The sequence below is a fragment of the Xiphophorus hellerii genome, chromosome 6 (assembly GCF_003331165.1).
Source record: "Xiphophorus hellerii strain 12219 chromosome 6, Xiphophorus_hellerii-4.1, whole genome shotgun sequence".
Taxonomy (NCBI): domain Eukaryota; kingdom Metazoa; phylum Chordata; class Actinopteri; order Cyprinodontiformes; family Poeciliidae; genus Xiphophorus; species Xiphophorus hellerii.
The window spans coordinates 1,353,903-1,381,118 of NC_045677.1; the positions used below are offsets into that span (position 1 = coordinate 1,353,903).

The 27,216-nt window shown below is 40.4% G+C and overlaps 1 protein-coding gene across 1 annotated transcript in view; it reads left to right on the forward strand.

Moving 5' to 3' along the window:
• The window catches only part of cntnap2b (contactin associated protein 2b), a 74,607-nt gene that overhangs the window by 21,180 nt on the left and 26,211 nt on the right, over nt 1-27,216 (forward strand). The window contains exons 10-22 of the mRNA XM_032565059.1: nt 560-722; nt 909-1,015; nt 6,574-6,693; nt 7,098-7,213; nt 9,899-9,983; nt 10,988-11,144; nt 13,185-13,312; nt 16,369-16,539; nt 18,477-18,695; nt 20,142-20,378; nt 20,480-20,713; nt 20,791-20,924; nt 21,873-21,966. Coding sequence (XP_032420950.1) covers nt 560-722; nt 909-1,015; nt 6,574-6,693; nt 7,098-7,213; nt 9,899-9,983; nt 10,988-11,144; nt 13,185-13,312; nt 16,369-16,539; nt 18,477-18,695; nt 20,142-20,378; nt 20,480-20,713; nt 20,791-20,924; nt 21,873-21,966 — 1,965 coding nt within the window. The remainder of the gene's footprint in view (nt 1-559; nt 723-908; nt 1,016-6,573; nt 6,694-7,097; nt 7,214-9,898; nt 9,984-10,987; nt 11,145-13,184; nt 13,313-16,368; nt 16,540-18,476; nt 18,696-20,141; nt 20,379-20,479; nt 20,714-20,790; nt 20,925-21,872; nt 21,967-27,216) is intronic.

Genomic DNA, 27,216 nt, shown 5'->3' on the forward strand with positions numbered 1-27,216 from the left:
AAAATTATTACTAGAAACTACAGAAACAAAAACACAGTGACAGTGACCACAGCTAAAAAAAAACTTTCAGGTTCAGTAACAAGCCAACAATTAGTATTTGATATATTTTTAGTATTTGAATGAGTCAATCTCTCTCCTAAGTTTGGAGAATATTTAAATGTATATGATTTGTATCATTCTTAAGGATACTTAAGTGTTTTAGAATATCATTATTTTCCCCCACCTGTCAGTGGTAGGTACATTGTAGAAAATGTTAAGCAAGTGAAAGCTGTTTTTGATTCTGCTGAAAGTAGTTTGATAGCTTTGATGCTGCATCGTCTCTTTCCTTAAACCTGATTTAAATTTCAGCAGGTTTGGACTCAGACTCTTGTAATAGTGCCACACTTTCAAGACCATTAGGGATGTTCTGAATGAGTTATTTTGGTGGGTTGCTTTCAGCTCTATGTTGCATATTTCTACTCACAGGTTCACGAAGCTGTTTGTTGGTTAATATGTTTTCTATTTCAAAATTTACAGAGTTTACTAATGATGGTGTTTCTCCTTTTTTCACCGTCTTCAGGCTACTTTCCACACACTAGCATTTGGTCACTACAGCGCTCTTTCCAGGGCTGCATTCAGATGATCCACATAGATGACCACCTGGTGGACCTGCGGGCTGTGGAGGAGGGTCACATTGGAACCTTCGAAAATGTTAGCCTGGATATGTGTGCAATTATAGACAGGTATATTTCTGAGAAATACTGTAAAAATACAAATTTGGGAAATTTTAGTGAGTACCTGATCACCGGGAGGCTTTAGGCTTAAAACTTGGTTAAAGCGCTATGATACTGCATCTCCTCTTATGATTTGGAAAGAGCAGAGTTCTTGCCGACTTCACATTATTTTCCTACTGCCATGTGTGAGGACAGGTGTGTTCCCAACCACTGTGAGCATGGAGGGAAATGCTCCCAGACGTGGGATACATTCAGCTGCAATTGCAGTGGTACTGGCTACTCTGGAGCAACATGCCATACATGTAAGTTCACAAACAGATCACCTAGAACTGCATGTCAAATATTTTGTGAATTGTAATTCTGTTAAGAGATGCCTAATCCAGAATGACAGTCATGACAAAAAGTACATTTATTTATAGGCTTTAAGTAATTAGTACACAAAACCATTGTGAAAAGCAGAGCTACTTCAGGATGCTCAACACAAAGGGCCAAAACTATTCATACCTGTGGCATATCTAGGTTAAAATATTGTCATTTCACCATGTCTCTTTGGATTGTAATATAAGAAATAGCAAAACTTGAGATGTTTTCTGACCACAAAGACTTGGAGGATTTGTCAATGTCAATTTTATTCATAAAGCACTTTAAAAACAGATATTAACTGTACCAAAGTGCTGTGCAGTATTCATAAAGCACAGATAAAACACAATAGAATTGAGTGCTGTTATGTTGGGTTCAAGTCTTTTTGCCCACATACAGAACACAATCAGGAGAACAGGAAAGCAGATAAAGTTTATTTTGACAATGTTGAAATGTGAAATTGTGTGGTTCTTGTCCTGTGGATGGAAGTCCAGGTCATTGGTTCTCAGAAGACAGTGGGAGAGAGATGGTGAGTTGAAGGGGTAACGGACAAGTGAACAAATGTACTGATCTTACTTGGCACAATGTTGGAATGTGAAATTGTGTGGTTCTTGTCCTGTGGATGGAAGTCCAGGTCATTGGTTCTCAGAAGACAGTGGGAGAGAGATGGTGAGTTGAAGGGGTATCGGACAAGTGAACAAATGTACTGATCTTACTTGGCACAATGTTGGAATGTGAAATTGTGTGGTTCTTGTCCTGTGGATGGAAGTCCAGGTCATTGGTTCTCAGAAGACAGTGGGAGAGAGATGGTGAGTTGAAGGGGTATCGGACAAGTGAACAAATGTACTGATCTTACTTGGTGTGGTGATGCGTTTCCACCAGAGGGGATTTACTGTGATCACTGGGGTAGTGGTCTCTTTGCCTCTTTGGTCCTTGAGATGTTCCAGGTTCCAGTGTGAGATCCAGACGGAGAGTTAATTGGAGGTGGATGGGAGAGGGCGGACAGGTAACTTCTTGTGAGGAGCGATCTTACTGCTGGACTGAACAGGTTTGATTTGAGAAATGTGGAAAGTGGGATGGATGTGAAGGGATGATGGGAGGCGGAGTCGGACCAATGACCTTTTCAATTTTGTAGAACCTGGGGGAGAATTTTTTGGACATGGATTTAAGAGGGATGTTACCAGCAGAAAGCCAAATCTTTTCTCTGGGTGAATACTGTGGGGCAGGTGTTCTCTTGCAGTGAGCATAGTGTCGGTTTTGTTCAGTGGTGTGATTGAGGGCGGTGATGGTTCTGTTCCAGATATTTTTGCAGCTGCGGATGCAATGTTGGAAAGATTTCACGAAGATCTCTTTTTCATCAGAAGGAAACAGTGGTAGTTGGTAGCCTAGGGAAACTTCAAAAGGAGAAAAACCAGTAGCAGTAGAAATGTGTGAGTTATGTCCATATTCAACCCAGGGGATGTATTGACTCCAATCAGACGGTTTTGTAGAAGTGAAGCATCTGAGGGTGGATTCGAGTTCTTGATTCATTAGAAACTGGGAGTCCAGTGACAAAGTCAATGGAAATGTGTGACCAGGGACTTTGGGGATCGATAGAGGTTGTAGAAGACTGGATGGAGGTTGATGGGATGGTTTATTTCTAGCGCAGAAGGACCAGGCGAGGACGAATTCTTTTACATCTTTGTGGATGGATGGCCACCAGAATCTTCGGTTGATGAGAGTGATTGTGCGGCTGATTCCGGGGTGAGCTGAAAACTTAGCAGTGGATCCAATGGATGAGACGTGCTGGGACTGAAGTAGATACATAGATCTTTTTAGGGGGCAGGTGCCAGGATCAGGTTCAGTTTGTTGAGCTTGGCGAATGAGGTCTTCAATCTCCCAAGTAACAGAGGAGATGGTGCAGCGAGGAGGTAGGATGGTGGCAGGTTCTCTCTCAGAATCAGGTGAGCGGAATCGAGACAGGGCATCGGGTTTGATGATCTTGGAACTGGGGCCATAAGAAATGAAGAGGTTATATCTATAGAACAACAATGACCAATGGGACTGACGGGGGTTTAATCTTTTGGCACACTGGAGATGGGAGAGGTTCTTGTGATCAGTCCAGACCAGCACAGGATGTTCTGCGCCCTCCAACCAGTGCCGCCACTTCTCCAGGGCAAGCTTAAAAGCTAGCAGTTCACAATCTCCCACATCATAATTGCGTTCAGCAGGGGACAATCTGTGGGAGAAGAAAGCACAAGGATGGGTTTTATTGTCCGAGTCTGAGACGGGTGTGACCTATTTGTATGGGCTTGAACTCAGAGTGGTTCAGCGGACGAGACGGAGTGTGAGTTGGAGAGGTGGAAGGAAGCAATCTGACAGATGAGTTTCTCTTGTTTCTTTCCTTTGTTATACAGTAGCTCTTAATCTGTTATCTAATCGGATAGTTAAACTGATTAGTTCTTCTAACGTAGCAGGTTCGTCTAATGTGGCTAGCCCATCTTTTAAAGACTAATTGAGGGTATGGAAATAGGCACTCTTCAAAGCGGGAGCATTCCAGCCAAAAGCTGCCACTCTAATCCTAAAGTCTATAGCAAAATCTGCTACTGACCATTGGCCTTGTTTTATCATCCATAAGTCTTGGAAGTTGGACGTTTTATCGGACTCTTGACTTGCTTAAATTTTTTCAGAAAATCATTGAATGTACAACCAAAGTCTGTAGAAGTTGGAAATCTTGCTTCTGCCCAGTCTAAAGCTTGGCCTGTCAACAGTGAAACTATGAAAGCTATTTTAGCACCTTCATAGGCAAAACTTCCAGGAGAATGATTGAAAACAAGAGAGCACTGTAAAAGCTATCCCTTACATCGGTTTATGTCACCTGAAAACTTGTCTTTGGTAGGTGGATGGATTTCAGAAAAAGTGGAGTGCATCGGTGGTTCTGGACTGGAGCTGGAGTGGAGGTCTGAGAGAGCTTTGTAAAAAGATAGACAATTCTTCGAGACAACGATTTGTTTCAACTTGCCAGGTACCCAGGTCTCGTAAAGCGGAATCATGAATGAGGGAGTGTTCTGCCAAAATTCTCCTGAGAGCATCTGCGGGACTTGACTGTTGGCTTGAGTGTTCTGTCATGTTGGGTTCAAGTCTTTTTGCCCACATACAGAACACAATCAGGAGAACAGGAAATCAGATAAAGTTTATTTTGACAATGATAAAATGTGAAATTATGTGGTTCCTGTCCTGTGGATGGAAGTTGGGGTCGTCAGTTCTTAGAAGACAGTGGGAGAGGGATGGTGAGTTGAAGGGGTATTGGACAAATGAACTTCAGAGGAAAAGATAGTCTGATCTTACTTGGTGTGGTGATGTGTTTCCACCAGGGGGGATTTACTGTGGTCACCGGGGTAGTGGTCTCTTTGCAGGGGTTCTTGAGATGTTCCAGGTTCCAGTGTGAGATCCAGACGGAGAGTTAATTGGAGGTGGATGAGAGAGGCTGAGGTGGAGGGTGGACAGGTAAGTTATTGAGAGGAAAGGCGAGGAGCGATTCGACTGGCAGCCGTGAAACCAGGAACTGTCAACGATTTTTCAGCAGAGGCGGAGAGGGATTTGGGCAACCAATGCTGGCAGCCCGCTCCTCATATACACCTAGATGATGAGTAATAGATCACAGGTGCGCTGACTCCAGTCAACAGACACGCCCTCCAGGTAGTGCAGCCTATAGGCACCATCAAGTGGATGAGGGAAACAACAGACAAAAAGAAAGTCCCCACAAAGAGCCAAAACCCCAGTTCCCAACAGTTGTAAAGTTAAGCAACATTGGTTTCCAAGGATTTTGGAGGATATAAGTATTTTAACATGCTATTTTATTTTTTTATTTTTTATTTTTTTACCCCTCCAGAGTGTCTTTTGTGGGCTCTAGTGTCCCTTACATGAAAGTAGGCTGACAGGAAAGGGGGAAGGAGAGGAGGGAAGACATGCGGCAAATATCGTCGAGTCCAGGAGTCGAATCCTCGTTGAGGACTCAAGGCCTCCAAACATGGGTCGCGCTATCCCTTACGCTACCACGGCACGCCCTAACATGCTATTTTTAATAAAATGACAACTAAAATGGCTGGTTTTTTTCTTCAAAATTGACACATTATTTCTTATGAATAAGAATCATGTGTTGTATAGACTGGGATGAAAAGACAAGTGGAACTGATGTGTGTCTAGAATGACATTTGTGATGCATGGCGAATGCAGTAGAGAACAAATTTCCATTATGGTTACAACCACATCAGTTTAAATAACAGTGTGAACTACAACATGAAAGTTCTGGTGCTGTGATTGAATGGTAGCCTCCCCCCTGTCAGACTGCCCTGGGCAGATGTGGCTACAATGTAGCTCACTGCTATTAGTGTGTGAATGTGCATATTACAGTATTTTCCACACTATAAGGCACACCTAAAAACCTTCAATTTTCTCAAAAGCCGAGAGTGCGCCTTATAATCCGGTGCGCCTTATATATGGACCAATATTGAGCCACAACAGGTCTCGCAACTACGGTAAGCAGCCGCCGACTTCATTTTCCCCCGTAGAAGAAGAAGCGTGCGGTGCATACTGGGTTTTGTGTAAAGACCCCAAAATGGCTCCTATTAAGAGACACGCTTACGACGCAGAGTTTAAACTCAAGGCGATCAGTCACGCAGTAGAACACGGGAATAGAGCAGCAGCGAGAGAATTTAACATGAACGAATCAATGGTGCAGAAGTGGATATATATTGTGATTGCACTAACGTTTGATTTACCGTAACAGTATCAGACTGTTTTTTATATGTTTATTGAATCAAGGAAAAGTTCCCCTCCACTATACGTTATACCTTGCTGTTGTTAAAAGATAAACTGTGTCACGAAAATACCACGTCACTTACTTTACCTCGGGGAAAATAATAAAACAGCTGTTTATTCATTTTGGGAATGAACGGAGTTTTCAGAATGCTGGTTTGTCATCTATTAATAAAGTTTGACTGACCTATCTGACTATTTTGTTGACATTCCCTTTAACGCAGTTCCATCTAATGGATACATAACGTAACCCCAGCCTCTACTGTAGCATCTATTCTATGCGCCTTATAATGCGGTGCGCCTTATATAAGAAAAAAGTTTTAAAATAGGCCATTCATTGAAGGTGCGCCTTATAATGTGGTGCTCCTTATAATGCGGAAAATACGGTAATCTGTAAATGACTGATTCTAGTGTAAAGCGATTTGGACTTTTTGGATGTGATAAAACGTTACACTACACTACTCTACTTAAGATCATTTAGGATTACAAACCTTTGGTTTTGAATTTTTCTGCCTGGTCAAATATTTGGACACAAGTAAATCAAAAAGTTAAATCTGCCTGGTATCTGAACATGTAGGCTCAGGATAATCTATACATTCTCATGAGAAGGTTGATCTGCAAACCTTGACAGCTTAGCTGTATAAACCACATATGTGTGGTGGTCTTCTTCTTCTCCATTCTGTGTGTTGCTTCGTCTCTCTAGCGCTGTATCAGCAGTCCTGTGAGGAGTATAAGCATCAGGGGAAGAGCTCAGGCAACTTCTGGATTGACCCTGATGGTAGTGGTTCTCTACCCCCCTTCAGAGTACACTGTGACATGACAGGTGAGATGTTTAAGATAGAATAATCAGAATTAGTACAGACTTAGTAGTAGAATAATCAGAGCACAGGTTAATGCTCTCATATAACTTGTTTAGCTGTGCGCAATGTAACAAGCTTACCTATGCATTCTAGTGCCCATTTAGTCCTTTGTCTCAGCATAATGTGTTTCTATGTATGTTTGTAAAGCAATGATAGATTTCTTTTCATTTTTTCTTTTCTTTTATCTGCAAACCTTAGATTTGGTTTTTAAAAACAAAATCTAAATAAAATAAGTGAGCTAAAACAAAACAACAGGTTGTAAAATTAAAACTTGTCTACAGTTACATGATCTATTTGAATCTTTGGCTTCTTTTCCAGATTAGTTGTTATTCATAAAAATAATTGAGCTTTTTATGGAATCTTTTAGATACAATGGTTTGGACGACTATAAGGAACAACATGTCTCCTCAGACGTCAGTCTCTGCTGCAGATGAGGATGGAAAAGCAGTACTTCCGATTACTTACAATGTCACTGATGAACAGGTATATAATGGCTGCTAAATTTAAATGACCCTTTAAGTTTCACTTACTTTAAGTAATCTCACTATACTATCTGTTAAAGAACTTTAACTGGTGAAGTTTTTTCAACATAGATTACTGTATTTGTGTTTTATTAATACACTTAAAATGGGACCAGTGATGGGATAGTTACTTTGAAAAACAAATTTTAATCGGACTACTGATTACTCATTGAAAAAGTAACTTAGTTAGATTACTGATAACTTGATTTGGAAAGTAACTAAGTTACATTAAAAGTAACTTTTTAGTTACTTTCAGCAGCTGCTAACAACAACGCTCAGCCACCTGTGAATATTACGTTGAGCTTTGCCAATTCTTAATTGCAAGTTATTTTATAATGGTAACATCAACAATGTGATTCCACTTACAAGGTTGAACTGAAGGGGAGATTGTTTAATGGTTACAACAGTACAAAAAGAACTTTTGTAATTTGGTAATTTGTCCATGTTTTGTGTGTTTTAGTATTGTCCGGAAGACTATAAATAGGATTTTATCCCTCCCACCCCCCGCACTAAAAGCGTCTAGGTTCTGCGTTACGGCCCTGCGTTTGGTGTCAGAGCGCAGCACACAGCTCTCCTCCTGTGGCTCCACAACTCAGATGGCTCCTGCACAGATTTGTGACACTTATCTTAATATTAATAATTATAATGGCGTTTAGTTGCACAACTTTACGGACTCTTTCATTCGTGGCTGTTTTCACAATATAATGTGAATGTTTTCACGTTTATTGCGCTGTTCAAATTAGTCTCGATGTTTGCAGTTTTCTGGAGCGCAACGCGAAGCTCGACGTAAGTCACAGGTAATATATTAACTTGACATTAACAAAGACACAGCGGGAAGGATCATCCGGGAAATGATGGACAGGGACAGTCTGACTAAAACTAACTGGATTTCAGACAAATTCTGGGGTTTATGTCTGCTTATTTCCCAGCCCAAAAACCGCAACCCGTGACTCATTAAATTTGCAAGCGACTTTAGATTGCAAGTCCGATTGCTTACAATAATCGGACTTGCCGAGCAAAACTCACAATAGTTCCTGTTTTTCCAGCAACAAAATGCGCATCTCCCTCTTCCCTCCATTGTTTATGTTTCTGTCGCTGCTGATACTGTCGCATAGAAACGGTGGTCACTCCCCAGGACAAGTAGAGGAAATACAATTAAATTACAAAAGAAAATAGTTACGCACAGTAACGCAAAGTGGTTTCGATAAGTAACTCAAGTCTGACTACTGGATTTGAAATAGCAACGCTTTAGATTACTTGTTACTGAAAAAAGTGGTCCGACGTCAGTAACTCGTTACTAAGTATCGCTTAAGTAACGCATTACTGACATCGCTGAATGGGACATTGTAAATGAATGTGTGTGTTATATACAGTATGTCACTTATATTGTGAAAATTTGCATTTATGCAAAGAATTTCATTTTTCAAATTTCTAATATTTAAATTATCAATAAAGAAGGCTTAAGTAGTTAAATAACGCTGCAGCTTGGGACATTTTTTTCTGATATCCAGGATAATTGATTACTAAAATAATTCTCAGTTGCATAAAGTCAAAAATATATAAAAATAATCAGACAGCTATTTGAAAAAAATCTGACATCCCATCTGTGTTTATGTACATATTTGTTAATTTGTACATATGCTATGTAATAACCGTTTTAACAACTCAAATGTTCAAGTAATGCAAAGAAACAAAAACTGAAGAAAAGATCTATTTGCAAAATATTATGGAACTCTCTAGGAGACGTGGAAAAATTTTTCTTTTGTGTTGCCTCGCAATATGCTTACTGGAATATTTACTGGCCTACTTGGTATACAGTGACAAATGTCAATTTAAAATGTTAAATTTATAAAGCCTCAGTTAAAATGTGTTTATTATTTTTTGATGCAAAAAAACAGATTGAAAATCGATTTATTCACTGCATGCTTACATCTGTGTAAGGTTGAGATTGAACTGCATAGTTTAATGAATGGTTTAAACAAACCTTTAAACCATTCAGACCAACACAATAGAGACACAATCAACAACTCAGAAATAGCCCAAATAGTTTGGATGTAGTTTTTTTTTTCCTTCTTATGGAAGGGTTCTGTTTATGTCATAGGTTTGTGGTGCATTTCTATCTTAAAGAAAAAGATATAAAACTTCAGATATTTCACAAGATATTAACATACATGGAAAAACCTTACGATAACTAAGGCAGAAAGTACGATGGCCACTGTAAGAAAGGCTTATAGTATTCAATTATGCCACATGAACTGATCAGTACATTACTGCATGAGAATGCAAAACCTTTTGGAAGGGAACGCAAAAGAAAGAAAAAATCCTCATGTCCCCTAAGGGGCTCCTTAAATTATAATATAACAACTTTTTTGGGGGGGTGAGGAATAAATTAGGACACCTGCCAGTATGCAATGATGTGGAACAAGTTGAAACTTGTGTTCTTTAACTGAAAATAAACCAATTTTTATTTGTAATAGGAATCATTCAAAAACATGATTGGACATCAACATGCGAAGATTGTGAATATTTAATGGGAGTGTTAATTTTCCATATTTCATATTATTATAAATATTCCATACATGTTGTTATTAAATATTAATTCTATTTATTTATAACTTAAATCATCAACTGTGCCTTTGTGTGTCAGGTATTGTCAGTCACCAGCAGAGCAGAAAGGTGTGAACAGTATGTAGCTTACACCTGCCGAATGTCTCGTCTGCTGACTGGTCCAGGTAAAGTATTCATCATCATATTCTCACTCACCTAATGCTGCCTCTCATTCTTTAAGGATGTCTTTGTGTGATTTTCAGTGCTGCTTAATCACCTGATTACCTTTAGCATGGTTCAAGAAAAATTAACAAGCATTTCTTACAACATTGAAATAATCTGAATGGATTCCTCAGATTCTTTCAGGGCCCACGGCCCTTTGAGCCTTAACCCCTTTGAAACCGAGATCAGCTTCAAATCCTCCTCAGAGATTCGTTGCACATTATCTAACAGTGTATCCTTATCATTCTTTGAACAAGTTTATTATAGTTGGTCTTGTGTCGATGGAGAACAGGCAACTCGTGCTCAATGAACAATCTGTCATCCATCAATTCCAGAGTTCACAGGTTGAAAGACACCGACTGCTAAGGTTGACAAAAATTTGCACAAAAAAAATAAGCAAGAAACATTTTGTGACCAAAGTCCTTAAAGACTTTAACAGATTGCTTAACAGAAGTTAGATCATGGATGAACCAAAATTTTCTTCACTTGAATCAAAACTCAAGTTATATTGTTTGGACAAAATAACTTTATTGTAAACTTAATACATTTTTCAGTTCCCTTGCCCTCTTTCACCAATCTTCTGTTAGGAATTTTGGTGTCATTTTGACAATTGTTTGAAAATGGATAAGCAGGTGAGCACATACACATTGTGGAATAACTTACCATTCAACATTAGATCTGCCCATAGTTTTAAATATTTCAAATCACTCCTTAAAACTCATTTTTATTCTTTATCATTTACATAAGACCTGACATTGTAATCCAACTGTCCAGTCTGTTTAATTTATTGTGTTTTATTCTTTTGATATGTTTTTATCTATGGTTTTAAAAACACTGTACAGCACTTTGATGCAATTCGTAGTTGTTTTTAAAGTTCTTTATAAATAAATTGACACTGGCATTAACAAAGTCTTAGTTAAAAAAAAATTGAAGTAAACTCCATAAACTTTGTTGGATTGACTCCTAGATGGCACTCCGTTTACCTGGTGGCTAGGAAGAGATAATAAGAGACATTTCTACTGGGGCGGGTCAGGACCTGGGATACAGAAGTGTGCCTGCGGTATCGAAAACAACTGTTCTGATCCCAAACACTACTGTAACTGTGACGCTGACCTGCGAGCCTGGTGAGTAGAGCAACAGAACAACTTCATGTATGTGCTGCATTTGTTGTTTATTAGGCCTGAGTATCAAGGCACTGCAAAGGCCTATTGTAAGATTTCTTATTCTTATTTTTCCAACAAAGTATGCGGTTTTTTGGAAGCTTTAACATCCTAATTAACAAAGATGGTGCTGTTTGGTAAATGTAAGTGACCACAAAAAAGCCAGGAACACTTCTACTCTGTGTGAATTCAGTTATTTAGAGATTCTGAAAGTGTAGTTTGTAAGCTTTTCACTGATGTCAAACGCATGGAAATAAAAAAAGAAGTTGTTCTTTTCTCCCAAGTGTTGTGTGCATTAATAACATTCACTCCTATTGATAATTAGATGCACAATAAAAGAAAAATAGACTTGAGTTGCTTTGACAGAAAAAAAAAATCTTTTTCTGCACTATTAAATAAAAAAATTATTCACTCTATCAATTGTTTATTTCTTGTATTTAATTAATTTAATTTAATAATTTTAATTAAATAAAAATAACATTGATGTGTGAGCAGAGCATTATAAGCAAGCAAAGTTGTAAAGAACAAACTGAGTCTCACTAACTGAGACTTGAATCAACCTTTCACAGTATAGAGCTGTTCAGAAGAATCAAATCGCAAGTGAAACACACATCAAAACTCTATTGGCTTCCTCCCATCACATAAGTAGTTTTAAGCTATTTTTAAACACAATCCGTTGATAAGCCAGCTGTACAGTACACGTTACACTTTGAGCTGAAGTCACTGCAAGTGTCTTGCAAATCACTAGGGGGCGCCTGCGGACCACTAGTAGTCTGGGGATCACAGTTTGAGAAAGACTGTCCTATAGCTTTGGGGATGCAGGCTTCACAATTACTCAGCCTATGTAATCAATGCCTAGTCCTGATCCATTGAAGGTCAATAGTTATCAAAATCTTTTTCATACATCAAAGCATGTGGGCATATCTGACCATATGCATATCTCACCATATGCCATTACACTTCTAAGTGGAATAACTTCCACACACAAGCTTCCAGGTTAATCAAACTTTGTTTGTGTGATAAGAGACCAGAACTCGTCACATACACATGATCAATTGGTGACATCACCTTAGCCCGCCCTCTTTCAATAGGAAGTCACCTGTTTTCCTACTAGTTTTCTTACTTTTACTCTTTGATTCATACAGATATAAACCTGTGTTTAATGAAATAGAACAACATAATGGTAAATCCTTTTCTCAACACTGGCTGCTGGCTGGAGGATGTGGGCGTGGCAGAGTGTCTAATTCCATTCCCTCGCTGTTTGCAAACTGTTGGCTCGAAATCAGATGTGCAAATTTTGTCTGCTCCAGAGTTGCAAGTTTGATTTTCTCAAAATCTTCTTTTTTGAAAAGTGCCAAAATGAGGCATATTTTTCCATTGTCACGGCTCAGACGGCAAAAGGTACATGCATGAAACAAGATGTGACTATTCACTGACTCTTTGTGATAGTGACTCGAAGGGTCACTATTACCCTTCTGTCAGTATACTGATTTATACTGACAGTATATGGCAGTATACTGATTAAGACCACATGGCTTCTATATACTTATGTGACAGTAAAAGGTTGTCATATCGATATCCTTTTACTTTTCTAGACAGAGGGAATAGTTTGGGACCAAGTAAGATAATTTACAGTGTCCAGTCATTTTATCAACATATTTGATACAATTTATATGTTTTGAAAAAATTTAATGGGACAGAAACATTCTCCTATTTGTGCTGATAAAAGTACTGGGTAAATGATATTCATAGCTTTTATGGTTCCTAATGTATTGCTTGCCGTTGGGAGTCATTGTTTGCTGCTTTAAAGCCCTGAGACAAGCTGGCTGCGCCGTCTCCCCCATGAAGCTAGACACAGGCTGACTTGCACACACACAGGGGTCCCTCCGTAATTACTGCTTTATAGTACTATTGTTGAGTTTTTTGTGTTGTTTTTTCTTTTCTCGTTTTGGGTGTTATTTTGCCTAAAATTGTGTTCCTGCCTGATGTGCTTTTGTGTGACAGGATGGAAGATGCAGGTTTGTTGGTGTATAAAGACCATTTGCCAGTCAATACAGTTGTGGTCGGTGATACAAGCAGATCCGGATCTGAGGCCAAGCTGACTGTTGGGCCTCTTAAATGCCAGGGAGATAGTAAGTGTTCTTATGATGTATTCTAAGTCCTGACACTTCATCTTACACCCCATTCACACCAGATTAAGACCACATGGCTTCTATGATCCTTGTTACAGTTTGAATGTTTAAGAATTGCAGCAAATTGAGAAAACCCTGTTTCAGAGTGACTGGTAGTCATGATGGTAATGTACTCTTAGTATATTAGTATATTATTTTTTGCCAAACAGGTTTTTCCCTGCTGCTTTCGTGGCCGTACCCTCATGCTGTGGTCAGTGGTCTGAGAACCGTTTTTTATGTTTAGTTTTTACAGTCTACCAAATTTCCCTATACACAGAGCTAAGGTGTTTCTAACATTTTGGATATATTTTGTTGTTACTGTTCTGTCAAAGCTAGCGTTTCAATAAGGGGTGGAAATTAAAATTTTTCTCCACCATCCACAGTGGCTGGTAGAGAAATTTTTTACCGGCCACTCAGACATTTCACCAGCCACTGTTTTTTTTTTTTCCTTTCGATTACAAACCCCACCAGTACAAGCAAATTATATAAAATATATGATTTATTCTTAACTCTATGAAAACCGATTTACTGACAATAAGTTTACCATACATATGTACGTATACAGACTAATTTAACATAAAGCATGGACACCTTATCAGAGGTGTAGTGTAATAAGTTCATCTGAAGTACGGTAATTACTAACACCAAACTTTAACTACACAACTCTAACATTCTTGCAATCATTTCCTATGTTGAATATTTCCACATTTTGGCTACAACTTCCCCAGAAGGTATTTATTGAAAATCTGTCTAGTCATATTAAAACATTTTTAAATGGTATCAGTAGCTGTTTTCTAACTCTTCAATTTGTTTTCCCTTACTTATTACGTTTTCTATTGAAATTCACAGTTATTCTTATTACTAAAACATCTCAGAACATGTTCATTATTAATTCAATTTTGCATCATCATTCCTGTGTTATCCCAGTGTTTTTCTGACTGCCTGCTAGCTTTAGTGTTGGATTCCCCCTCCCAGACTCACACACACACACACACACACACGCACACACCCACACACACACCTGCCCTCCTGCCTGCATGGAACATTCCTTCTTCATGAACATTTCCACTCCTCCTTGCCGGGCAGCAGCTAACTTAACTCTTCCTCAATCGGTCCGTGGTCATGTTTCTCTCATCATCATCCTCCTCTGACGATAATGAATCCCCTGAATCACATATTTTTCAGAATGGGCATATGCGTTTTTTAGCTTTTGTTGTCGTAGTTTTAATGACTCCCCCCCCCCCCCCCCCCACACACACACACACAAACACACACCCGTCTCATATGCGCTCACTCTTCTCGGACTCCGGTTACCTGAAATGGCACTATTTATAACCTCCGGGGGAGAGTGGGGGGGGCAAGGAGGGGCAAGGAGGACTTAGGGGTTTTATTGGATAAGCCCAATGTCCGTCAATAAAATCAACCAATGGGCTGTCGCGGTCGATAAAAATTTAAATTGAATATACTTTTTTTTTGTTAAATTATGACAGCCTAGGGCTGCCAGATATGGACAGTAAGTGCATCAGTCTGTACTACGGTCAGCCACTCCTCGCCTGGACAGAAACTGAAAAAGAATACAGCTTTTTTTTTTCTGTTGCAAATTGTCAACCCGCCACAGTGGCGGTGCGTTGCTCCAATTTACAGACCACTTCATACTTTTATCCGCATTTGACTAGTGGGGAAGCTAATTTCCACCCCTGGTTAAATGCTATCTAAACCAATATGACCATTTGTGAAAAAGTAATGACAAACCCAAACCTGATCACTGGTAGAATTAAGATTACTATCTTTGCTGAAAACATTACATTTTAAATTTCATTGTGGTCTCTTTCTTGCACAATGACAATAAAAAGAATTTTGATTCTGATTGTGATCAACCTGCTTGTAGAATTTGAAAAAGCATCACATCATGCTACAGATCCAAAGGAATATGTCAGCACTTAATCATTGTATTTCAGATCTGTGCACATTTCACCACATCAGGGGATTTAATTCCAGTGGGAGCCCTGTGCAAAGCACTTTCAACATTATGTGCAGGGAGTCTATGTGTTTTTTAAATTATTTTTCCTTGAGTGTTTTTTTTTTTTTTTTTTTGTCCTTACTTTTTCTACCCCATGGGGTTGCTGTTGGTTAGTCAAAGCAGTGCCAAATGTGTTACAGTAAATTTCTTGCAGCTGGGCTTGATTAGCTTGCAGCCTTGGCATGTGACCAGCAGGTAAATGACCAAACCTTGCAGGTTTCACATGGGTCACCACTTCACCAAGCCAGTTTATTACATGCAATACCAAATCCCAAATATTATACCACCATATTAAGACTTATTAGGACTTCTAAGATGAATTCTGGATGCATCTTAGAAGTCCTGTTCAATAACCAGCATATACAGTTAATGTTCTGGCTGATTTTAAATGATGGGCTGTGTTCTTGGTCTGCTCTAAAGGGCCAAATAGATTTCTTAGCTCAATGTAAACTGGCTTTACTTTTTAAAAAATTGTGAAGATGTGAGTCATACTTTTATTACAATGCTGGTGATAACACATCACTGACATGTTTTTTGACAGTCCTTTACCTCTTGTTTTCAATTGATTAAACACAGTAACTCTTAGAGAGTTTTATACCTCTTATAGTGTGCTAAAATCTACTGATCAACTTGTTGTTCATAAAATGAGGCAAAAAACCCAGAAGATATCCTATGACAAACTGATTTCTATCTTGGAAGTTTTTAAATAAAGATTTATATCTTTTTACTCTTTGGATTATAATCCAGCAAAAGAATCATGTGGGGTCCGATTGCATTTGTGTCTTATTGTTCTTTTTCCTCAATTTTATTTGATATTATCAATTTAAGTGTAATGTGTTAGTGTATATGCAGTTTTTATAAGGTATTCTGAATGGTTGACTGTGCATGTATCCATCTATATACAAAAAATTTGTTTAAAGGATTGGTATTTATATTGGTGGAAAGTATAATGTTTCCAGTGTTTTTAATTAAATGTTTCTTTTTGCTATAATTCTAGGAAACTTCTGGAATGCAGCTTCCTTTAACAGCCCCGCCTCTTCACTTCACTTCAAGTCCTTTCAAACTGAATCGAGTACTGATATCTCATTTTACTTTAAGACATCTTCCAAATATGGAGTCTTGCTGGAGAACCTGGGAGCCAACAACCTCCTTCACATTGAAATCCGAGGTGTGTATGTATATGTAGTATCACAACAGTAGTACCATGAAGCAGTATATATAATACAAATCACACTTCTTTGTTGGTGTTGTTAAAAAGTGGATTACAAAATAGAATTTTTCCCAAGAGCATTACTTGTGTTTATGGGGTTATGATTGCCATGACACAGTCAGTCATGCACTTACCTAAAAGGGATGGCGCTTTTTATCACTATCGTCGTCCTGAAACTTATTGTGATAAAACTCAAGGTTCATGTCCTCCACCCTTACTCTGAGGTGTATAGAGTGAAAAGCAATTGTGAGAGTACAGTCCCCTGTGGTGCTCCTGAACTGCTAACCACTGGGTTAGACAGACAGTCTTTCAGTCTCTCAAATTTTGGTCTGTTTGTCAGGTAGTCATAGATGCAGGTGATTGTTGAGGCCTCCACCTGTGTCATCTGAAGTTTCTGACAAAACAAATCACACTTACAAAAATGAACATGATCCTCACAGTGCACTGTGCAGTAGGAAGAAGTAAGAAATGCAATGAAGTCCTACCCCATAAATCCATACCATATTTTCAGATGGACCCTCATTATTAAATTAAAAAACAATTTAAAAAGACATAGGTTAATTAATTTTCCATACTGATTTACATACAGTATGTCTGTATATATGCATCCATACCCACACATACTCATATGCGTTAGCACAATAGTGCTGAATCTCACCCATATTTCTATGTCTTGTGAAAATTACCTCCTTATATTTCATTTTAAATTGTATTAAATTTTGACTCTGATTTAACTCCTCGTGTAACTTGTTCCATAATTTTACACCATGAATTGAAGTACAGAAGCTCTTTGTGCTCTATGAATGTTTGAGTAACCTCTTAAGATATCCTCATTGTCTTTCAAAAAACATGTTCTCTATGTGCTCAGGTAACAGTTTATTTGATGCCTTAAATTGAGCAATTTTAAATTCTACCAGATCTTCAAATTTGCATTGTTGCATTGATCATTTCTTCTATTAAGTAAATTATGGCTAGTGGTGTTGTTGACCAATTTGCTCTGAATCCATTGACTACTGTTGAGTAGTGTATGTTTGTCTATTAATTTTTCTAGTCTCTTCTTAAAAAGGTTTTTCTAGAATTTTAGAGAAATGAGGGAAAAGAGAGACAGGCCTGTAATTTGTGAAGAGGTGATTATTGCCAGTTTTATACATTGGTATGATCCTTGCTATTTTCATGTTTCGTGTTGTTTTAAAATTGGCTCGTTAGGAATGATAAATTACAAATGTAAGTTAATGGTTTAGAGAAACCCTCAATTGCCCTTTTAATTGTTTTCATGTCTAGATCATCACAGGCAGTGGATATGCTTTACTTTTACATTTATTCACGATATGAATGATTTCTTTCTTTTGTATGGGGTGAAGATACATTGCATTACTCAATATAATTTAAATGAGTTGCTGTTTATATTGTAGGTATTTTTCTGCTAAGTGAGGTCCTATATTCACAAAACAACTATTGAATTTATTTACAACTTTCTTCATATTGGCAATATTCTGGTCATTATCTACAATTGCTACTATTAGAAGTTTTCCTGATAACACTATTTAAAATGTTCCATGTTACCTTAATAATAAAGATAATTATTATGAATTCATAATAACATTCCTTTTTACATGCCTTTATAACATTAGTTAACTTATTTTTATATTTCTTATATTTGTTTTCTGATTCAGTAGTTCTGTGTTTTATAAATTCCCTAAAATGTTTTTCTTTTTACATGCGTTTTGAAGATTATCTTTACTGCCTAGACTTATGTTGTTTGAGACATCTTGAATTGGTTAGTCAACTTTTAGTTGCACATATTTTGAATTCACTTTGACATAAAGTCTATTTATTTAAATTTAAAAAATCTGAGCTGCCAGATGGAAGATGTTATGTTAATGTTGTTTTCACAGAAGGCTCAATGGTCCTGTTATCTTTTGAATTTGGAAAAAATCGGATTGAGCTCATTGTTCAAACACCAAAGCCTCTAAATGATGACCAGTGGCATCGTGTGGAGGCTGAGAAGAACACCAAAGAAGCAGTACTACAAATTGATGGTCATTACAGAGAGGTAAAAGCAACCCCCCCACTGGGACACAAAGAACTGGAGTTCTACAGTGATATATATATCGGTAAGTAACAAATTTACATTTTTATATCACAACAATTCTACTGTATTGCAGTTAAGTAGATGAAGGAATGTTTTCCACAGGGCCGTGCAGAGACCCCCACCCTTCCACCCCCCGAAAGCACTAACATGTTTAAATAAAGATAAGGTGACGTCTGTGAGAGGGAAAACAGGTTTATTGGCCGAGTTTAAAATCAATCACTGATTATTTGTGAACAAACCCAACTCAATCACAAAGATTACACCATATTGTAGTTATGGTAACACAACAATCAAACTATCAAGATGATTTTGTAAACTTCCTAATTAAATCCTAAATGTATAAAAAAAAAAATCTCAGCTTGATGCATTAAATAAAATTTAACAACATAGTCATTCTCTATAAATGAATTCTACAGGTTTAGATCTATGGTCTGTGTTACAATTAAACCATTTCTAGGGGCCCCTGAATGTCTGGAGGCCCCTAACAGCAGCTACTGAATTTTCTTTGCTTTGATATCTCAGTCTTATAATTCTAGATCCCAGAGGTGTTAACATCAAACTATTATATAGAGTTAACCCCTTTGAGCTTTTTTGATCTATAAATCAGACTGCAGCCAAGTTGTTGTAGAGGTTAAATAGATATTATTAGGGCTTAATTAGTAAAATGGCAGCAAATTTGCTTATTTCATAACTTCATCACCAGCGACCTTCTCTTCTCTGGTCTGTATAACAGCTGCAGTCTCAGATCAACTCAGCCCTCCAGGACACCAGAAACAGCAACTTTATACCTGTTGGGGAAAATATACTACATTTGATTTGCATTTCCCCACATGATGGCAATGATTAATTCTTGGTTAATATGGGTTGTTGCTATGTTGTTGTATGGTGTTTTAAGATCTTGTTCAATGTGCCCTTTTTTAACTTTGAGCCCCTGCCCCTCCAAAGGTCTCTGGACGGCCCTGCTCATATTTCAGTTTGTAGTATGCAGCTGTACACAGAGTATATAGCATTACTATTCTTACAGTTAACTTTGGAGAATCAGCAAGTACAAAATATTGAAAGTACCTTCTGGGGATACCTTTCTAATGTCCTAGCCCTGGTTTATGATCATCAAATTGTACACAAGCTTAAATATAATATTTAAGCATGCGCCGGTGACAGCGCATGCCCATTTTGCACGATCAAGAGAGTTCAGTTCGATGTCAACAGCCCAGATGAACTTAAACGGATGTCAGTTACCGAAGGGGGTATAAAATTCCCCTGAAACCACAGAAGGAGGACGTCCTAAGCTTGGTGGCCTTATGGATCCAAGACAAGGGGTCATAGAACCCAGTGGGAGATGTCAGACTTGCGCAGGCAACATGACTGAATGTCCGGGCCACTTAGGACACATAGAGTTTTGTCAGCAGTATGAAACAGCAGCTTTAGTCCAAGTAAAACTAATATGTTTTATCTGTGATATCATCAGGTGCTTTGAGTGGCCAAAGGGGCTTCCTGGGCTGTATGAGGTCTCTGAAAATAAATGGGATCTTCTTCGATCTGGAAGAAAGGGCAAAGGTGGCTCCAGGAGTGAAGCCAGGCTGTCAGGGCCATTGTAGCACCTACAAAATGCACTGCAGGAACGGCGGGAAGTGTGTGGAGCAATACAACGGATACTCATGTGACTGCTCTCTCAGTGCATATGATGGACCCTTCTGCACTGATGGTACCATCTTTCACATTTTAATACACTGGGTTATATTTAATGAAGGTGAATATTTAATTCCCCCTTTTTTGGTTGCTTCTTCTGTGTGTGGTGCGTGTCAGATGTAGGAGGATATTTTGAGGCAGGAACCATGGTGCGCTATGACTTTCTGTTGGATCATGGCGGATTGTTGCTGGGCGACCCAAGGAGCTTTTCAAACCTTGCCTTTTTAGGGGAAACCAACCTCACCCAGGAGGAGCTGGTCTTCAGTTTCAGCACATACAGTGCTCCAAGCATTCTTGTGTACATTAGTTCAAGGACCCAGGACTACATGGCAGTAGTGCTGCGACACAATGGTGGGCTTGTTAACACACCTTTTATTTGCCAGTAAAAACGTTGTCTGTTTACATAAAATGTGTCTGCTTGTGTGTAGGCTCTCTCCAGGTCCGGTACAGTCTTGGTGGACTTGTAGAACCTTACACCATAGATATTGACCATCGCAACATGGCCAATGGTCAGCCGCACTCTGTCAACATAACAAGGAATCTGAGGGAGATTCGACTGCAGGTTGGGGCACTCATCCAGCTGGTAGCTAAAGTTGATCATTCATAGTGAAAATGTGCCAGAAATTCTAGTAAGTTGAAGATGGATTCTTGACTTGTGCTTTATAACCAAATCTTCAACAAAAAGTAATCCCTTTAAATTAGATTATGAGTATGACTACAGGTAGCTCTGGGATAAGAAACACCATGGCCATCAGCCAGATTATTTGATCTAAGGTTTCCCTTAAGAGCTTTGTTCAAAAGCCCGGTTTACCAGTAGACCAACCTTTTTTTTTTCAAAGGTTTTATTGGCTTTTAGTGGCCTTTATTTGATAGTGACTTGACAGGAAAGTGGATAATGAGAGAAGGGGAAGACATGTGGCAAAGGTCGCCAGGCCGGGAATCGAACCTGCGACAGTCACGTCGAGGACTAAGGCCTCCATATGTGGGTTGTGTTTAAACCCTGCGCCACCACAGCACCCCCAGTAGACCAACCACTTTAAATTAAGTTCTTATTTCTACTAGGAATAGTGACCAAAATTGTAAAACAAAAATCCTAACCCTATTAGTACATGCATCAAAGCTTAGCATATGAACCAAACTGATAAGTGATATGTAGCTGGAAATAGCACATCTAACAATTTTATTTAATTCAATCAATTTATTATTTATTTATATATAATATTTTATTTAAATAGTGCCAATTCCCAAAACATGTCTTATTTTGCCCCCCCCCCAAACAAAAAAAACCAAAACCATCCAAGTTATGTTCAGAAATATAAAACATCAGGCATGGTGGTCGAGCAGGTGGTAGAGCACCCGACCCATAAGTCCTCAATGGTTCGAGTCTGTCTCTCTTACAACCCATTTCCTATCAGTCTATTGTGAAATAAAGGCCACTAGAGCCAAAAAAATCCTTAAAAAAGATGTATAAAAGATCTAATAAACTTCTCCTTTTCTCTGTTTTCACCAGCTTGACCACTACACTGTGTCGACACACACCCTGCCTGAGTCTTCTGACATACAGTTCAGCTTGGTCAAAAGTATCTTCCTTGGAAAGGTTTATGGTAAGTTTGTTAGTTTGTTGAGAGTTTGTGAATGATATACAGTATATAGGATAATTGATATATTTTTAAGACCTATATATTGGTAAAGCTCCACAACTCAAGGCTTCTGCAGCATTTGTTTTCAAATTGTATTAATTAATTTTTAGTCTGATACTTGCAGACCTAGAAAGCCAGAGTAATATCTGCTGGACTTTGGATCTGATTTTGTGCCTTGGAGGTTGATGTAGATCCTTTCAGAATGACTATTTTATCCTACACCCGCTGAGTGAGTCGACACCCCACCCAATTGAACATTTTCAGCAAGCAGACTTAGTGGTTAGAGCTCCATTTGTGTAGGTTTGTGCTGCTTTGGTTTTTGAGATATTAAGAATTATTTTTTCAGGTCATCCAGATGTCACCATCGCCCCATCTTTCTCCAAAACAAACCATAGTGGGCTAGTTTTTCAGTGCTCCGTTTGTGTGGGTTTGTGCTGTTAAAACCATCATTTGTGCAGCTTTCCTTCATAATATATTAGAACAATCCCTCGTGGCGTGTTGATCAAATTGCCAACTTTGCCTGAATTCACACCATATATATCAGTCATGATTTACAAATAGTCATCATTGATTATATAAATCACTGATTTATAGCAGTGATGATATAAATCACTGTGATGATATAAATCACTGTGATGATATAAATTAGTGATTTATCTCATCAGTGAGGATTTATATAAATCAGTTCTGATTTACACTGCCTGGCCAAAAAAAAAAGTCGCCACCTGGATTTAACTAAGCAAATAGGTACAAGCCTCCTATTGGATAAGTACTGCATAGGCCAGGGGTGTCCAAACTTTTTGCAAAGAGGGCCAGATTTGATAAAGTCAAGATGCCCAGGGCCAATAGTTTGTCCGGACATTTTTTAACTACAAAAGTGTCATGCACTTATAAAACAATTTTCATTGTTACAATTATCTTTATTTTTCAAATGACAAAAAAACCAAATATAAGCCAGTCAGGCAGATGAGAACAACTCTAAAAACACAAATTCTGCTTTTGAAATACCTTAAATTTACATGAGTTTAAAAATATCTTTGCCTCAAGAACATTTTAAACAGGTGTTATAAGTAATGCAAAGTTGTCTGTTATTATTAAATCTTAAAACAAGTGAATTTTGCTCTTGTCATTTACAATATCTTTCAGAAAGTAATAGTTTTCATCTACAGGTTCATAACCAAATCTTACTCAAGAGTTTAATAAAAATAAGTGCCATAAATCCAAGTGCATAAATGTTCTTTTGGCTTTTCGCTGCTGATAGTGACAGACGTTACCGTTCAAAACACTCAGTTTTATGTCCTCAACTCTCAGTGCCACACTGTTACGTGCCAGGCAAACATTCGCAAATTCTTGCTTCTTCTCAGGGCAAATGTTCTCCACCATTTTCAAAACACAGTTTTGATAAATGTATCTTCAGTAAAAGGTTTGCCATGTTTAGCTATTAACATTAACATCGTAGCTTGCTTTGGTGGTATTTTCTTTTGACTCAGGCCCAAAGAAATTGCTGTTGTGATGCCAGTGCAGGTTGGAGCTGCTTCAGTTTTTCAGCACGGTCACTCCCTGTTAGCTTGTTGCATGTGTTAGCATGTTTAGTCTGGTAGTGTCTCTTTACGTCAAAATCCTTAAACAAGGCAACCGTCTCATTACAAATTAGACAAGCACAATTGCCTTGATTTTCAGAAAAGAAGTATTGTAATTCCCATCTCTCTTGAAAGCGGCGGCCCTCACTGTCAACTTTCCTTGTTTTCTTTGCAGTGGCCATGGCAGAAATGAGTGGAGAGGGGTTTGCTGCACGGAGGCAGAGACTGATAGTATTAAAGTGGTGCTGCCACCATTTGGTGAAAGGAGGAATTACAGTTTCAAGTTTTATGATTTATTTATTCTGTTTCACAGTGCAGGCGGGCCATAAATAATACATTATAAGACCGAAGCTGCGGGCCGTATGAAATCTGACCGCGGGCCGTGATTGGCCCCCGGGCCGGACTTTGGACATGCCTGGCATAGGCGATTATCTTTAAGCTGGCAACAAGTTATTTAACCCCAGCTGATGAAATGAGTAACTCCTCATTTCTTAAACAACCATGGCAAAAGACACATCCTGTGGTCGTGGAAAAGACGTTAGTCTGTTTAAGAAGGGTCAAATCATTGGCATGCATCAAGCAGAGAAAACATCTAAGGAGATTGTAGAAACTACTAGAATTGGGTTAAGAACTGTCCAACGCATCATTAAAAACTGGAAGGATGGTGGGGAACCATCGTCTTCCAGGAAGAAATGTGGTCGGAAAAAAATCCTGAATGATCATGATCGGCGATTACTTAAACGTTTGGTCAAATCAAATCGAAGAAAAACAACAGCAGAACTCAGGAGTATGTTTAATTGTGAACGCAAAAGCATTTCCACACGCACAATGCGAAGGGAACTCAAGGGGTTGGGATTGAACAGCTGTGTAGCCGTAAGAAAACCTCTAATCAGTAAGGCTAACCAGAAAAAAAGGCTTCAGTTTGCTAGGGAGCATAAAGATTGGACTCTGGAGGAATGGAAGTGTCAGGATCTGTGTTTTCTGTGTTCATTTAGAGTGTTTTGTGTCCTTGAGTCTCTTCGTTGTCCTGTCCTCCCCTTGATTGTTCCCAGGTGTGTCTCGTTCTGTGATTACCCTCCCGTGTATTTAACTCCACCTGTGTTCCTTGTTCCTCGTCGGGTCCTCGTCAATGTTTAGTCTCTTCGTGTTCAGTGTGTGTTACTCCTGCTCGTTGTTTGGACTAAGTTATTTTCATTAAAAACATCATAATTCATCATTTAGAAAGAAATTATGAGACATTTTTGTTCGAGCTGCGTCTTTAAAATGATGTTCAAAATAGCAGGCATACAAAATAAAATTCACATGAAAAAAAATACAAAAATAATTTATCTCCTCCATGGGCTGCCACCTTATCGTGGTGGAGGGGTTTGAGTGTCCCAATGATCCTAGGAGCTATGCTGTCTGGGGCTTCATGCCCCTGGTAGGGTCACCCAAGGCAGACAGGTCCTAGGTGAGGGACCAGACAAAGAGCAGCCCAAAGACCCCAATGATGAAGGAAAACTTTGGACTTGGTGTTCCCTCGCCCGGACGCGGGTCACCGGGGCCCCACTCTGGAGCCAGGCCTGGAGGGGGGGCACGATGGCGAGCGTCTGGTGGCCGGGCTTTTACCCATGGAGCCCGGCCGGGCTCAGCCCGAAGAGGAAACATGGGCCCCCCCTCCCATGGGCCCACCACCCGTGGGAGGGGCCAAAGGGGTCGGGTGCAGTGTGGGATGGGTGGCAGCAGAGGGAGGGGACCCTGGCGGTCCGATCCTCGGTTGCAGAAACTGGCTCTTGGGACGTGGAATGTCACCTCTCTGGTGGGGAAGGAGCCGGAGCTAGTGCGTGAGGTCGAGAGGTTCCGGCTAGAAATAGTCGGTCTCACCTCGACGCACGGCTCTGGTTCTGGAACCAGTCTCCTTGAGAGGGGCTGGACATACTTCCACTCTGGAGTTGCCCAAGGTGAGAGGCGTCGGGCAGGAGTGGGCATACTTGTTGCTCCCCATCTCGGCGCCTGTACGTTGGGGTTTACCCCGGTGAACGAGAGGGTAGCATCCCTCCGCCTACGGGTGGGGGGACGGGTTCTGACTGTCGTTTGTGCTTACGGGCCGAACGACAGTTCAGATTACCCACCCTTTTTGGAGTCCTTAGAGGGGGTACTGGAGAGTGCTCCTCCTGGGGACTCCCTTGTTCTGCTGGGGGACTTCAACGCTCACGTGGGCAATGACAGTGAGACCTGGAGGGGCGTGGTTGGGAGGAACGGCCCGCCCGACCTGAACTCGAGCGGTGTTCTGTTGCTGGACTTCTGTGCTCGCCATGGATTGTCCATAACGAACACCATGTTCAAGCATAAGGGTGTCCATATGTGCACTTGGCACCAGGACACCCTAGGCCGCAGTTCGATGATCGACTTTGTCATCGTTTCATCGGATCTGCGGCCGTATGTCTTGGACACTCGGGTGAAGAGAGGTGCGGAGCTGTCCACTGACCACTACCTGGTGGTGAGTTGGCTCCGGTGGTGGGGGCGAAAGCCGGTCAGACCTGGCAGGCCCAAACGTGTTGTGAGGGTCTGCTGGGAACGTCTGGCGGAATCCCCTGTGAGACGGAGCTTTAACTCCCATCTCCGGCAAAACTTCGAACACGTCCCGGGGGAGGTGGGGGACATGGAGTCTGAGTGGACCATGTTCCGTGCCTCCATTGTCGAGGCGGCCGATCGGAGCTGTGGCCGCAAGGTTGTCGGTGCCTGTCGCGGCGGCAACCCTCGAACCCGCTGGTGGACACCTTCGGTGAGGGATGCCGTCAGGCTGAAGAAGGAGTCCTATCGGGCCTTTTTGGCCTGTGGGACTCCGGAAGCAGCTGATGGGTACCGGCGGGCGAAGCGGCATGCGGCTCGGGCGGTTGCTGAGGCAAAAACCCGGGCGTGGGAGGAGTTTGGAGAGGCCATGGAGAAAGACTTCCGTACGGCTTCGAGGCGATTCTGGTCCACCATCCGGCGTCTCAGGGGGGGGAAGCGGTGCAGCACCAACACTGTTTATAGTGGGGATGGTGTGCTGCTGACCTCTACTCGGGACGTTGTGGGCCGGTGGGCAGAGTACTTCGAAGACCTCCTCAATCCCACCAACATGCCTTCCACTGAGGAAGCGGAGCCTGGGGACTCTGGGTTGGGCTCTCCAATCTCTGGGGACGAGGTCGCCGAGGTGGTTAAAAAGCTCCTCGGTGGCAGGGCCCCGGGGGTGGATGAGATCCGCCCGGAGTTCCTTAAGGCTCTGGATGTTGTAGGGTTGTGTTGGTTGACGCGACTCTGCAATGTCGCATGGACATCGGGGGCAGTTCCCCTGGATTGGCAGACTGGGGTGGTGGTCCCCCTGTTCAAAAAGGGGGACCGGAGGGTGTGCTCCAATTATAGAGGGGTCACACTCTTAAGCCTCCCTGGCAAGGTCTATTCAGGGGTCCTGGAGAGGAGGGTCCGTCGGATAGTCGAACCTCGGATTCAGGAAGAGCAGTGTGGTTTTCGTCCTGGTCGTGGAACGCTGGACCAGCTCTACACCCTCGGCAGGGTCCTGGAGGGTGCATGGGAGTTCGCCCAACCAGTCTACATGTGTTTTGTGGACCTGGAGAAGGCGTTCGACCGTGTCCCTCGGGGAGCCCTGTGGGGG